Below are 16,050 nucleotides of genomic sequence, written 5' to 3'. Positions count from 1 at the left end.
GAAAAGATCTAAGGAAGTATAAAACTCAAAGCATCCAGAAAACCATAGAAGAAAATAAAAGTTTGAAAGTTTTACGAAGGAAATTGACCAACGGAAAATGCGAAATACATAAATTAAAAAATAAAAACAGCGAAATAACATCAAACAGAGAAGATTTACTAAATATCGTAGAAGAATTTTATTTGGAACTATATAGGAGCCAAAGGCTGAATCAAAATAATCTGAGGGAAGCGGTTTCAAAGAAAATAATAAACCAAGGCTCCGAAATACTACCAGAGATAACCACTAGCGAAATCCATCAAGCACTGAGAAAAATGAAAAATGGAAAAGCACCAGGTGAAGATGGAGTCGTAATAGAGGCCATTAAAAACGGAGGCCACATTCTTATAGGTAAAATAAAAAATCTCTTCAACTTATGCCTTCATCAAAAGTCGATACCTGAAAAATGGAAAAACGCAGTAACAATACTTTTGCATAAGAAGGGAGATAAGACAGACTTAGAACATTATAGACCCATTAGCCTGCTAAACCACTTATACAAACTCTTTACAAAAGTAGTGACATCAAGAGTAGAAAAGAAGCTAGATTTTTACCAGCCAAAAGAACAAGCTGGATTTCGATCAAACTTTGGGACAAACGACCATCTGCAGGCAGTCAAGTTACTAATTGAGAAGTCAATAGAATATAATAAACCCCTTGTCCGAGCATTCGTGGATTTTCATAAAGCCTTTGACACGATAGAGCTGGATAGCATTTTAGAAGCTCTAAATGAATGCCGCATTGACTACCGTTACAGTACACTCATCTATAATATTTATAAAGAGGCAACAATGAGTGTTAAGTTACATGATAAAACCAAACAAATAAGCATAGAACGCGGCGTAAGACAAGGCGACACACTCTCGCCAAAACTATTCATAACTGTTCTGGAATATGCCTTTAAGATGCTCAACTGGGACAATAAAGGGATCAAAATAGATGGAGAAAAGTTAAATCATCTTCGTTTTGCAGATGACATAGTCCTTATAACTGATGACCTAGGAGAAGTAAAGAAAATGCTAAATGAGTTAGACGCTATCTGCTGGAAAATAGGCCTGAAAATGAACTTTTCTAAAACTAAATTTATGACTAATCTGATTCCTAGCGGGCAGCTGATTATACGCGAACAAGAAGTAGAACTAGTGGAAAAGTACATTTACTTGGGTCATGAAATTAGAATTGGCAGAGATAACCAAACATGCGAAATAAAAAGAAGATTAACTCTTGCTTGGGCAGCCTACGGAGCTCTGAGAGACATATTTAGGAGCAGTATACCGATCGGTTTAAAAAGACAAGTGTTTGACCAATGTGTGCTACCGTTAATGACATATGGAGCAGAGACACTGACTCTAATCAAGGCAACAGCGTCGAAAATGCGGGTTGCTCAAAGGCGCATGGAAAGATCCATGCTGGGCGTAACTCTACGGGATAAAATAAGAAATGAAGATCTCAGACAAACAACCGGTATCGCAGATGTTGTAGAACGTATCACCAGGCTCAAATGGAACTGGGCAGGACACGTCGCCAGGCTGAAAGATTCAAGATGGGCACGAAAGCTGATGGAGTGGAGACCAAGAGAAGATAAACGAAGTAGAGGAAGGCCGCCTACACGATGGGCGGATGATATCAGGCGGATTAGTAAAAACTGGCAAAAATCAGCACAAAACCGTGAAGTGTGGAAACAATTGAGGGAGACCTATGTCCAGCAGTGGACGTGAATTGGTTGGATGATGATGATGAAATACTAAAAAAGTAAAGGTGTGCAGGACACACTACTGAACAGCTGATCTAATGATTGTGGTAAAGGATTTCAAAAGAAAGTAGGTTACTTATCACAATACATTAGGGGGCAAATCAGGAGGAGATTATCAAGTTACCCGCAACTACATATATGAAATCATTAAACGACACTAATTAAATAAATTTGTCAAGTTATTGCAAGAATCTCAACATGTTTCTTTAAAACATTCAACATATCATCCAGACTTAAACCATATAGAAATGGTTGGACACAAATAAAAAATAGAATTGCAAAAAAATGTTAATTTTTCGTTAGGAACTGTAAATGTGTTGGTGAAATATGAATTTACGTAAATAACGAAGTGTGACCAAAAATAAATACTAGGAAAATTAAGTCCCATAGATGTAATTACTAAATTCATAATAATTGAATATAAGATTTATTTGACTTATGGTGAATGGGATAGTGTATTGTGGATCTCTCTATTCAACTCTTTCAGCTTTAAAAACGCGAGGACCGCAAAAATTTGAAAATTAATGATGATTGTCTTGAGCTATGAGTAGAGTACTTGTAGGTCATTGAGGTAAGTAACTTAATCAACTGTTGATTAGCCATGGATCTTCTTGAGTTGAGCTATGTTTCCCTTTAGTTTCTATTTATAGATTTTAAAATGCATTTTTTTATTTAAATTTAGCAAAAAAATTATATACAAGCCAAAATATCTGAAAACAAACAAAAGCATCAAAATCAAACTTATGTAAAATGCAGATTGTGCTGCTAAAAGCTGCTGTGCTGAAAAAGAAAACTAAAGAAACAGAAATAAAGTAACAGGAGAAGGTGAATTGTGTTTCTCGATTACAAACATGAATTACTATTACATACAATTATGGTCCTTCAACATTAAAAAAATTGAGGGAACTCTCCTTATCCCACTACGAGTAGGTTAGGATATGGTTAGAAGGAGAAAAGAGGGTAACTACGTGTTAATAGGCAATGTACAGCAATTTGCCAGCCATGCTGATAATTTAAAAAATAATGTTCTCACCGTTTCTGGTTTTTGATAATTTTGGTTTTGGACATTCCAACGTCTTCACAATAAACGCTACCACAACAAAGTTTTGGAATAGGATAGGGGTAGGTTTGTGACAATAAACAAAAAACGAAAATACTCATGAACAACAAATACTACGAGGTTTTTGGGGTAACTACATTTATCTTAACGAAAACACATCACAACACAATAATTTCGATGTTTAGGAATTATCCTATTTTTTTTGTTACCTCAATTTTGTAATTATATCTGTATATTTCACAAAAGAACCAATATTATCTATATACCGGGTGGTGAATTGGAAAACGGGCCATAGGAAAATCAATGTAAAATTCTAAATTTTTGAATTCCTGCTTCCCTAATTATTTTACATCAAAAGTCATGAGAAACTATTTGCAGAGGATTAATATCTGTATTAAAAACAAAAGTTAAATTTGTTCTACGATTTAAACAGAGTTCAAAATTTTGAAAAATAGAATACATTTGCCATACCTAAGTAAGTGCGTAAAAGTAAGGCCACACGTTACTATTTCTGACAGTCCGCAAACTATTGGCTGAATAAAACATCTTTATTATTACTACTTTCTCCTCAACTGAGGACATCTTTTCGACTCTATTGTTTTTTAAACAATAAAAACGATAAAATAAAAATACTGATAATTCAAAATATTGTTGATATAATAATTTCATTGTGACAACCTTATACACATTCTTGCACTGTGTGTGACCTAAATTTGGTAAATACTTTGATAAAATTTATTACATTTTACAAAATTTTGGAATGTGTTTAATTCGTAGAACAAAATTTTAACAATTGTTTTCAATAAAGATTTCAATCCTCTACAAATAGTTTCTCATGTCTTTTGATGCAGAATGATTAGGGGACCAGGAATTAAACAGTTTAGAATTTTACATTGAGTTTCCTATGGCTCGTTTTCCAATTCACCACGCTGTATATTAAACTACACATATTTTTTATTTTTATATTTTTTGATATTGGTTTTTATTCACATTTATAAGAGGCGTTAGAAGTGATCTGAATTAATAAAAGAGCCTAATGATAACTTTGTACAAAAAATTAATTTTTGAAATCTAATAAAAGTCTTATAAAGTCGCATAAAAATTTGAGTCTTCTTTTACTTATTAAGATCATAAGATCAAAATAAATCAGAGACATATTAAATCCACAGCAATGATAAATTTCCTGAAATCTAAATGTAAATGCAGATTTTCAATTGATGTGAGACTAACAATAAGAATTTGTAATTTTATAAAAATTTTGCGCACAATATCTCCTAAAACAATGTTTAAAGTGGCGCAGTCTTTGGGGTTTGTATCAAATAATCATGAAGTAAATAAAATATAGACAGTTAAACTATAAATAAGTTAAGAAGTTGGTTGTATTTGTAAAATTGTATCATGAGCCTCAATTATATAAAGATTTATATTTGAAAAAGAGAGCGATTTGATGAAAATGAACAATACTTTAAGAATAGCAAAGATGCTATTAAAACAGTTAGTAGCTATCATCCCTTCTAAAGGGTTTAGAAAATCATTCTCTTTGTACGTCACAACATGAGGAAAAGACCACAAATAAGGACATAATCACGAAAAATTCGGTAGTTACCGACATGCAATGAAGTAGGTAGTCGAATTTTACCGACTATCTGAAAAGAAAAATCATGAATCTTAAGTACTTCTAAAATTAATGAATCTTTAGTAAGGGGATTTCTACAGATATAGGTAATGTAAATCAATTTATTGCCATAATTTTGCCTATATACTAAATATTTGTTTTTTGTCTGAAATTGTTCTAATCTTAACAAAATGGTTTGTTTTAATAAAGAAGATGTGTAGTGTTAGTGTGTCTCTTGGATCGCAAAGATAAACATAGATTAAGTTCTTCGAGCATTATGTTCTTTGAATATTGTTATTTGAAACATAAAACTGGTCTTAAATAAGATTTATTTAATTCAATTATTACAAAATAACCGAATTCTTATTTATAACGTGTCATACGAAAATTTATAAATTAAAACTAAGTCTGTAATTTAAGATCTAAAAATATTACATTAGTGTATAGTGGGGGATGGAAAAGGGTAGAACTGACGACCGCTGACAGTTGGTGTGGTTTTGGCCGCCATCTTCACATTGATTCCTTCTTAAAATTATTGTGTTCTAGGGAGGCAAAAAAGAGACAAATAAAAATCAAGTCCAAATCTTCTTGGGGCTGTATTAGCACAGGCTTTCATCATAAGCAAACTATAAATTCCTCTGAATTTTACTCTAAAGCCAAATCGAAAAAAGACAACAAAAACACAAATTTAATCAAAATACGGTATAAAAGTTCTATTTATATTGAAAAAGACTCTATTGGGTTACATCACGGAGCATTTTCGGAATAATAACTTCATCATCAGTATACATGTTTTGAGCCACTCTATTGAAGATAGCAGTGATGATGGAATTATTTTAAAAACATTCTGTAATGTAATCCGAAAGGGTCAATTTCAATATGAATATATCTTTTATGAAGGATTTTAATTATTTTTTGTGATTTGTGGCATATAGCTGATTATAGGAAATTCTTTTCCTTGTGGTTTTTTTACAAAAACAGTAGATAATTATAATGTATATTTAATTTAGTTTTATAAAATCAGAGGACCTTATAGTAATATTGCTTTTATAAAGTAAAGTCAAAAGAATAGAAAAAATATTCATCGAGAACATTACGAGAGTTGGGATATATCGTGATTTCTAAGTGACTTGCTCGAAACGGTAGCTTTCGATCAATAAAAAACTGCAGATGAATTGTTAGACCTCCTTACATAATAGGTACCTTAGTTCTCTGACTCATTTTTATTCCAGACAGTTCTTTCTGTGAGATAATAGATTTTAATTGAAGATTTTTAATGCTCAACTTCAAACCTGTTTATACTTTTAGGTATATTTTAGATTATTCTTTCTTTTTTTTCTTTAAAGGCCGTCTCCCAATGTGAACAGCTGTGAAGAGTTCTATTTAACTGCATTTAAACCAGCCCCTTAAATTTTATAATCATGACACTCTCCTTCTTCCTATACTCCTGCTTGCTGCTTTTATCTTTCCCTGTATTATCAATCTTAGCATTTTATATCGCTTTCCCCTTATTACGTGTCCCATATATTACAGCTTTTCCATTTTTATTGTGTTTATTATTTCGTATTCTTTGTACATTTTTGGTAATACTTCCGTGTTCGTTTTCTTCTGTGTCTATGCTATTCTAAGCATCCTTGTGTAGCATCACATTCTAATTATTATAGTGCTTGTTCTGTGTTCTGTGTTTCTGTTTTTTTGGTTCTGTGTCCAGCTTTTACGGCCATATTGAAGAATCGAGAACACGTATCTAAGGTCTTTATTGCAGATAATTGTTTTTATTTTTACAAACATATTTCTTGCTATTTCTACGCTTCTTCGAGATATTGTAAGTTATTTATTATTTAGTTAGTGTGTATGTTAGCATTATAATGGTAAAATGTGCATTATTTAAAGGTTTTTTTTATTTTAAAATCAGATAATTTGTCTATGTGTATATTAGAGAGCAAACCCAGTGTTTTAACCTCAAAATTAAGCTTATCAGAAAAACTAGTTTGACAAAAAAAATATAGAGATGTGAGATTCGCTCTGAATGATATCTTATAGTACCTTTATCTTAGACTTTAAATTCTTAACGGATTTCTCTTGTATTATTGTTTCCAAGAAAATTATTAAAATCAATATTCGAGCTATCTTTAGTCAGTAATGTTCTGGTTTACTCAAAAGTCATGTCAATGAACTATTTTTATCAATTTTACAAAAATGTACCTAAATAAATTTTGCATTTTTAAATTGAAGTTATTTTTTGACTTTACTTAATATTTTTGTTTCAGCATATTATCAGAAAAGTAAATAGTGCTTTAAACGGATTCTATCGTGTCACCAAAAATTTGTGTTTTAGTGTTTTAGTTTTTTATTAATTTTAGTTTTCTAGTGTTTTATAATGATACATTGTTTTCGGGGTTTAAGGGCCGTGGTCTGGAATAATTTTTTTCTGGTATCTCGTTTGCCACCGAGGCAACCATTATCAACGTCAGAATGAAATAATTCGAAACGAATGCTTACACACCTTGAAAACAATGTAAATATATTATATTTTTTAAAGCCTTTATCCAAAAAAGAACTGAAAAAAGAACTAGATTTAAGCATAGGCAACTGAAAGTCTTTAATGTATTGTTATTTTTTGATTTTTAACTTTACTTTGGCTTATTTTCAGACTATATTTCATTACTAATCTATTTCAATTTGTTAGTCTTTTCTTTGATAAAATTATATTTTTTAAAGATTCAAGATAGAGTTCGTCTAATATTTCTGATATATATGACTAATTCTTGTAGCACAAGCACATATAAACACTAAGGAATACGAGAGATAAGGAAAGCCCTCAGTCCACCAGAAGAAAATATATACACGAAATAGTTTCATTCCCCAGCACCTAGTACTTTTTAAACTACAGTGTCCACCAGCCTTAGACACCTCGAATAACTATAAACAACATGGCTAATGTATGTTGGTATAGTATTTGGAAGTCTAAAGCTGGCAGGAAGCAGTTAGATACATATTTTTAATTAACTACTATGCAATGTTGTCTACGGCAATGTGACTTAAATTTATAAGCAACTATTAGAAAAAATGGGAACTGTTTTTGATTTTTGCCTCCAGGTATGGTTGATTCAGAGGCATCGTCCATCAAAGAAGTTTTTTTTATTATATCAATCAGCTAAAGGTTGATCTACAACTCGCAATATTCCTGACAAAAACTTCTTTGAGGTGTGTGCCTCTTGGGCGAATGGTATTTGTGTTGGTGTATATGAAAAGAGAAAGGACAGAAGTTAGCAGTACTCACCCCTTGAATTGGGCTCCATCGTCCATACTTAAGCACCCAGCTCCACCACCGAATCCGTAGCCTTTAGGTCCGTATTTACGTCCATGGCAATTTTTGCAGTACAATTCAGCTTCGTGTTCAGTTACGTTGGTGGAGTCGAGCATTTTATTGCACATACCTATGCAAAGCAGCACATTAAGAATATAATTAACGAAGGTGGTAGATGTACAATATAACTATTATTGATGTAAATTATAACGAAACAAAATACGAGAGCTGACAAAAAATTGGTGTAACTTCTTATACATTTAACAATCAACCAATAATACGTGGAAAAATGTATTTTGTATGCCCTACGGTATAAAACGTAGCATTATAATATGTGAAGGCTTCACGAAGAGCTTTCTAGCTTTTCCAGCTTCTTCTTCTTCTTGACTGGCTTTGCAACTCGGGTCTTCGCTGCGTCCGCTATAGCCCTTACTCTTCCATAATCTTGTGCTTCCATTTGCCATTGTTGTACCCCAATCCTAGATAAATCAGCTTCAACATCGTAAGTCTATCTTTCTCTGGGATGGCTAACTGATCTTCTACCGTTGGGTCTTTCCAAAAACACTTTCTTTAACACTCTCTCTTCCTCTGATCTTACCACATGACCTGCTTGTCTTCTCAGGATAGCTTTTATATATTGATCTAAGTTTTCAGTAGGTACCATACAGAGTCATCAGTTCGGCAGTGCGGCTTCTTCTCCACTCTTTTGTCAATTTATTCCTTTAAGGACCAAATATCATTCTTAGAACCTTCCTTTAAAATACCAGCTGTAACAGTTGGACGAATAATTGGCATGTACAGTATTACGAAAAACGTGATAAAGGTGTTTCCATAACTCGAAGAGGAAACAGGTAGCCTGAATCTTCAAATAAATGAAGAGAAGAGAAATACATACATACCAGTAACTAAAAACCTAAGATCAATAGTTAGGCAGAACATAACTATTAATGATCACAACTTCGAAGTAGTCAAAGAGTTGATATATTTAGGGACGGTAATTACAGACAACCATATAGAAAAATATGTCTTAGCAAGGAGAGCTGTGGGGAATTATTTGTCCAGTTGTTATACATGGAAGTGAAACATGGACTCTACATCAGTGGTAAATAAATAAGTTGCTGGTATTTGAAAGGAAGGTTCTCAAAATGGTATTTGGCCCTCAAAGAGATGAATTAATAAAAGAGTGAAGAAGGCCCGTAATGCTGAATTGGTGATTGCGTCTAATCTATCTATCTAATTAGCCTTCATCGGTCCATCCTTGGACATAGGCCTCCCCAATTCTTTTCCATTCTTCTCTGTCTGTCGCTACAGTTATCCACCTAGAGCCCACGTGCTTCTAAACATCATCTGCCCATCTCATTTGTGACCTTCCTCTGCTTCGTTTATATTCCCACGGTCCCCAATTTATGAGAATTTTGTTCCATCGGTCTTCTTTTTGTCTTATAGTGTGTCCGGCAAATCTCCATTTCAACTTTGCAACTTCTTGTCAAACATCCCTAACTTTGGTTTTCTCTCTTATCCACTCGTTTCTCTTTTTATACATTAGTCTTATGTGCAACATTTGCCTTTCCATTGGTCTTTGCGTTTTTATGATTTTGTCCATGTTTGCTTTCGTAAACGTCCACGTTTGCGAACCGTAAGTGAGAACAGGGAGTACGCATTGATTGTATACCTTGGTCTTAAGATGTTGTGGATACCTTTTGTTTTTAAGGATGTAGCTTAGTTTTCCAAATATGAATTACAGCAAGACCAAAATCATAACAAATACATATAAGGACATCACAATGAGGATCGGACAAGATGAAATAGAACAAATTCACGATTATATATATCTGGGTCAAATTATAAAACTTAATAAGGAAAACCAAACAGCAGAGATGAAAAGACGAGTTAGACTGACATGGGCGGTATTTGGAAATCTAAGGTGACTGCGTGTATGGTACTGAAAACATTGTCAGATATATAAAAGTTAACCAGATAAAATAGGCAAGTCATGTGGTAAGATCAGAGGAAGAGAGTATTTTTTGGGAGACCATAGGGTAGAAGATCGGTCGTCCCAGAAAAAGATGGAAGGATGCAGATGTTGAAATCGATTTATCTAGAATTAGGGTACAATAACAGGAAATGGAAGCGAAAGATTTTAGAAGATGAAGGGCTATACTGGATGCAGCGAAGACTCACGAAGACTTTGTTATAAAGCCAGTCAAGAAGAAGAAGATAGTTTTCTTTTATATTCTGTATTTTGAAGATTTACCGTGTATAAGCGTGTTACTTTAAAGTTGACTCATATTTCTAATTCTTTGTCCTATTCTATAGCACAGTTTTTAAAGTTCCACTTTTAAGCAGATATTAAATGGAAGACGAGATAAAAATTATATCTATGAAACTACACACAAAGCTATTAATTTTTCTAAGTTCTTGTCTTCTTTCTTTAAGCCTAGGTATCAGTTTACACTAAATGTATTTTATTAAAGACATCGTTTATATCAGGTTTTTAGAAACTTCTAAAATTACTTAGAAAAATGTGAATATCAGGGCAATAGAGAACACGATAATAGAAAGTATTGATACAGAATACAGTATAGTCTAAGAAACAAGAACTTTATGAATTAATATTTGAGAAATTAATAAAATGTTACAGTTTTAACCAATAATACGTCATTAAATATTGATATTTACCGCATTTGAAGCAGGATTTGTGGTATTTGTATCCTCCAGCTACTTTTTCTTCAGCGGCGTATACGGATTTGCCGCATTTTGGGCATTTTGGGTTGTCTGCTGGTTTGAAAGGCATTTTGATTTAGTTGATGGTCGTTCTGAAACAATGAAACACAAAAATAATAAAATTTCTTGAAGGTTGTAAAAGTTATTATCAGATATGTATGTTCGTTTTTCACCAAAAATATGTTTTAAAACTTTCTAGGAGTCCTAGTATGTATTGTAACAGTATCTTCTTGGATATAAATAAACATACATATTATAGTATATGTTCAAAAACTGTAACAAACTATCTGATTTATAGTTACATGCTTTTTGAAGGTTGTTATCATTAAGGGGTCATCAAAACTTACTTAGTAGAGTACGAGCTAAATAAGAAACGATGTTTAGTAAACTTGGTTGGCTAATAACCTTATTTTGCAAACTATAAAAATAAATAGGATTTTATACCTACTATAAAACAAATTATCTATTGCAGAACGTTAAATTATTTCAAACGGTCTTGTAAAAAAAAGTCTTTCACCGTCCGCTTTGTAGGAAATGACAAGTAGGAATTGAATAAAATGAAACTCATAACGGCAGATTAATATGGTGTAGACGGGTCTAAAATCAATTAAAAAGTATACGGAGGGAAACCAAGGCTAAGCCTTAAAAAAAGCCTAGTGGATCACTTTACTATCTTCCAAGCGGAAGTAACAGCAATCGCCAACAAAATAACAAACGAGGAAGTTGCTTAAGAGGTTACTAAAAGTAAAATTAAAAGATAGATATTAACAATACAAATGTCAGGAAGAAGTTGGCTAACAGGTTTATTCAATATGATTGTGGAGCTGGGACAAACGATAGATCAACGAAGAGGCAACATGTGTTAGTTCATTTAACAAAACACAAATTAGGAGAAATAAGACTATATAGTCACACGAAGAAAATATGGGAGAGAATAATTGATAGAGAGAACGTGACAAAGCAAAAGTCCCAAAAGTCATATTTGGAAGGCATATCAACGCAGCTATTGGAAAAATATGGAAATAAACAAACAAACGCTCATTTGGTATCCATTTATCTTGAGACAGCTTATGATGGGATACCTTGGTAGTCCGAGGCAGGTACTTGGTTCTTAGCTACTGCTACAATAAGATGATAACTTTGATTATCACATGACTGTAAAGACCTAAAGATGTAATACATCTTTTGTTTAATAGAGGGATCCCGCTGGATATTACAAAACCAATCGTCTATTAAAACAACAATATGGAAGTCGGAATAGATGGACAACTTACGAAACTTATAAAATATTGATAGCCCACAATGAAGGTAGCCTTCAAAGTAGTGATGTTGATTATAGTTACTTTCTAGTATTGGTTACAAATCGTTACTTTTGTATAAAGTAATCATTTACAGTATTCGTTACTTTGATTACTATGATTATTTTGTTACTTTTGTATTTGGGTACCGGTAATCATATCGAAAATCGTATTTCTTAGTAGGTAGGTATTTTGTATAGGTATCCCGATATAACAACGACCTTCACCGATCTGTTCAAGGGATAAAAAGGATTTGATTACTATGATTAGTTTTGTATTTGAGTACCGGTAATCATATCGAGAATCGTATTTCTCAGTAGGTAGGTATTTTGTATAGGTATTCCGATATAATAACGACCTTCACGAAGTACGAAGTAATCAGAGTAATCAAAGTAGATACAATAGTCGTTACTCGCTCGTGTCAACCGAGCGGGCAAGAGATGGAGTGGCAATCTTTCATAAAGACAACAACCCACCAATGAACAAGCAAAATTGCTTATATATACGGAAGAAGAAGAGGATGATTAAAAAAAATAGTTTTAAATATCTACAAAAAGAATCAGTATTACAGAGCAATGGGTATATTATACATGGTGATAATTGCAGTAGCAGGATGCTATGGAGGCCATGCATATTCCATTATAACTAACAGCTGTATTCTATAAAACTAATCTTCGGTGGGAAAAACTTAAATGGACAATGGGTAAGAAAAACAAATAAGGAACTAACTGAGCTCTATCAAGATCCTAACATATTAGCAGTAATTAACGCGCAAAGAATTAGATGGTTGGGCCAGGTGCAGAGGATGATTTCATCTAGAATTCCCAGAATGGTATTATTTAGTGCATTGGCAGGGAAAAGGCGAAGAGGAAGACCGAGGTCACGATGGAGTAATGGAGTTAGGGAAGACATGAGAAGACTTAACGTAAGGAACTGGGAAAGAAAAGCGACTGACAAAAGGGAGTGGAAAAGAATAGTACATCAAGCCATGGGCCTACTAGGCTCGTAGTGCTTACATATTTTATTACTATTATAATAATTTAACATAGAAAATTATGGGCAAATATAATAAGGAAAGCCGACCCTGTATAGGAATATATGTATGTGCAAAGACAGTGGTGTAATATCTTACTGATACCTCTTGCAATTTGTCAGGAAAGTCTATAAATATACCGAAATCTTAAAAATATTTTTTTGACCATTATACAATTACAGAGAGATATTACGAATAGTATAAAAATGATAAACTAAAAACAGAAAGAGAAATTTGTGAAAGAAAATAAAAAAAGTGAAATCTATAAAATATTAAATCACCAGCGATATAGAACGCATACATAATATTCAGAGAAAAAAAATTTTGTGTTATGATAAAGCAAAAATTTAAGAAGAAAGAAGACCGAGGAATGGATACTCTAAGTTAAAAAAATCAAATGAGAAAGAAGACCAAAGACTGGATACTCTAAGCCAAAAAACTGCGTCTGAATTTATGTTTCAACACTCTTTTAACCCAAGGTTAAAAAAATATTGGAACAGAGTAAGAAAAATTAAGTTCAACTATCTTGATGACAGCTTATAGGATAAACGTTTCCATTCTAAACGAACTCAATATTAAAAAAAGGCTGTCCACAATATGTCTGCAACGAATTCTGCAATTCTTTGGTCACGTGGTTCGCAGAGGTGACGACAGTTTGGAGAGATTAATTGTTTCTGGAAACGTTCCGGGGAGAAGATCAAGAGGACGATCACCAACTAGATGGTCTGACCAAATAAAGCATTCAGCTGGAAACTCATGCTGCGAAGCTCTTAGAGCAGCTGAAGATAGAGACCAATGGAGAAACATTGTTAGGAATATTGGAAGAAATCACGATCCTTAGTAATGGGAAAACGACAAGAGAGAGGGAGAGATCTTGATGACTACGTAAAAATTAAAAAAGTTTAAACTAAAACGTCATAGTATTCAATTTTTGTGGTCAAAGTTTAATGAACGAGAAAATAGTGTTTAACAACTTTTTAAGGAAACTTGAATTTTATTTCTTTTAGAAGTATCCTAACTATATTTGGATAAATTATTGCCAACATCTATTGTTTTAGAGATTATTTCACTCAAAATATTTAAAAAAATAAGAAAAATAACAACTAAAAAATTCAAATTTACGAAAAATATTTAATGCATTCAGGGAAAGTAAGGATCTGTTATATGCAGTAATTTTTTGAGATTAAAAAAGTGGTTATAGTAATATTTAATGTAGTTAAATATGGAAAGTTTTTGTTAGTTGTACAAGCAGTTTAATTTTTATTTTGTTTTAGTACCTATTTGTTGTTAACAAACATTTCAAAAAGCTTTAAAAAGTAATAAATGAACAAAATATAAACAATGGTTGAACAAATTATATATTTCTACATTAATTTATATTTTATTCAAATTATTTTGTGATTTAACTATTATTTTTTTAAATAGTTTTTTTTATAAACAAATTAATGAAAACTTCAAAGAATTAGAAAGAAAAAGAAAATATGATTGAAAAACATGTGCGTTCCTATCGGAAAAACTATGGTCACAAATGCAGTTAACACCAAAAAAAGCGAATTTTTTTAATCACAAATTATATGCACAGTCTTGGGTTACTAAGCAGCTTCTAGTAGGTCACTTGGCCACCAGCCAAAGGCATAATATTACACAAACACAGATGGCGATGTTAAAAATAATTTTCCTGGCGCGTTGCCAAAGCGCTACTCTCAGATTATCAGATACCAAATATGGCAACAGCCCATGCAGGTAAACACTAAAAGCACAATATCAGCACTGTAATTTTCTCAACGTTGGTAAAAGCACTCGCGTTTTTGAAAAAAGAAAATTAGGTTGGTAATTGGCGTACCTTTTCGGAATCGAGTAAGTGTGGTGGATAAGGGCTTAGTGTCCTCACTACAACCACTATTCGGAGTGTGTGGTGCCGGTTGTTCGGGAGACTTAGTCTATAAACCGATTTGCACACGGCCCCCAAAAAAGGAGGGGCTGTGACACACCAATACCTCTGAATAAGCTTTTTACTGTTCTATTTTTGTGGAGATGCAAGTTTAACGGTGGAGGAGATATACATATTCGTTAGAATTCGTACCTTTTTCAGAAATTTGATATCTATTTGTCGGTTCCGTGGGATGTACTAAGGGCGGTATCATCCTGCAAAATAATTCTACAAGATTCACAACAAACGTAAATGTATTCAACAATTTAGTAGATACCTACCTGTTCAAGTTTTCACTGATTTATCATTAATGATTAATGATCAAGCTATTCTCGTTTCTCTGAAAACAATAATTCCATGTTATAGTATGGTTTAACTTTTTACTTCAAGATAACATTATTTTTTATAATTATCAATTTTGATACAGTCTAGGAAGATTGTACTAAAATGTAGTAAAACAAAAATAAATGACATTATTTATTTATTTATTATTTTTTAATTTCTTAAGTAAGTTTTTCTTTTAATTTCTGTCAAAAATTTGTAATAGTTTGTTTGTGGAATTATACATTCTTCTTACTTCCGCCATTTGTTTTTTTCTCTTCTAACTTGAACATAAATTATCTTCTTTTATTTGACATTATAATGGTTACTTCCTTCTTCTTTTTGTGTAGACACAACTCTGTCTGTTTTTCAACGTGCCTCTAGTAAGTTGTCGTTCCATCGTTTTCGTGGTATTCCCACTTATCGTTTTCCTATGGGGGTCTCTCGCTATTTTTACTACTCTACATATTTGTTGTCATTCATTTATTTATTTTTAATTATTCTTATATATTTTATTAAAAAAAACTTTGAGCAGCATTGATAACCTACATTACATTTTACCGTAAGTTTATATTTTATCCCATATGAATATTATAGACAAGCCCTACCTTGTCTCTTCTTCCAAGTTTACTTTGGTCTTCTATCTCCTTAGGTACTACTACTTTCAAGAATTTACAACTAGTAAATACCCTTGTCATTTTAATACATGATTTTTCATTCCTCTCACTTTGTCATCAGTTGGTCTAGACTTTCCCTAATATATTCGTCTATTCTTAATTTTATAATAATTGTTGTGACTACATACACGTCATAAAAGGTATTTGTTAAGCGTCTTTCGTTTTAAGTGCTCAAAATACACGAAACAAAGTTTTCTTACGAAAGTTTTATGGAATTTTGCTTTTAGTTTTACTGAAATACTCACAAAACACACCATCTACTTCATCCCTCTTGCTCTAACCGTACTCCC

At 32.5% G+C, this 16,050-nt stretch overlaps 1 protein-coding gene across 10 annotated transcripts in view; it reads right to left on the bottom strand.

Annotated features, from left to right (window-relative positions):
* LOC114330865 (muscle LIM protein 1) overlaps positions 1-14,945 on the bottom strand; it is a 61,660-nt gene extending 46,715 nt beyond the window's left edge. For 9 of the 10 annotated variants that reach the window (XR_007698239.1, XR_007698238.1, XR_007698237.1 and 6 more), the window contains exons 1-3: positions 14,676-14,945; positions 10,457-10,593; positions 7,751-7,907 (exon numbers count right to left, since the gene is read on the bottom strand). Coding sequence is in view for 5 of the 10 variants with exons in the window: in XM_050651460.1 (XP_050507417.1) it covers positions 7,751-7,907; positions 10,457-10,571 (272 nt within the window). In the remaining 5 variants the exon portion in view is untranslated. Of the gene's footprint in view, positions 1-4,779; positions 5,010-7,750; positions 7,908-10,456; positions 10,594-14,675 lie in introns of those variants that run through there. The other variant, XM_028280290.2, reaches the window with a different exon arrangement.
* Between the last annotated feature and the right edge of the window lie 1,105 nt (positions 14,946-16,050).

This window comes from Diabrotica virgifera, chromosome 5 (genome assembly GCF_917563875.1).
Source record: "Diabrotica virgifera virgifera chromosome 5, PGI_DIABVI_V3a".
Lineage (NCBI taxonomy): Eukaryota > Metazoa > Arthropoda > Insecta > Coleoptera > Chrysomelidae > Diabrotica > Diabrotica virgifera.
This window is presented reverse-complemented; position numbering and strand designations above follow the sequence as displayed.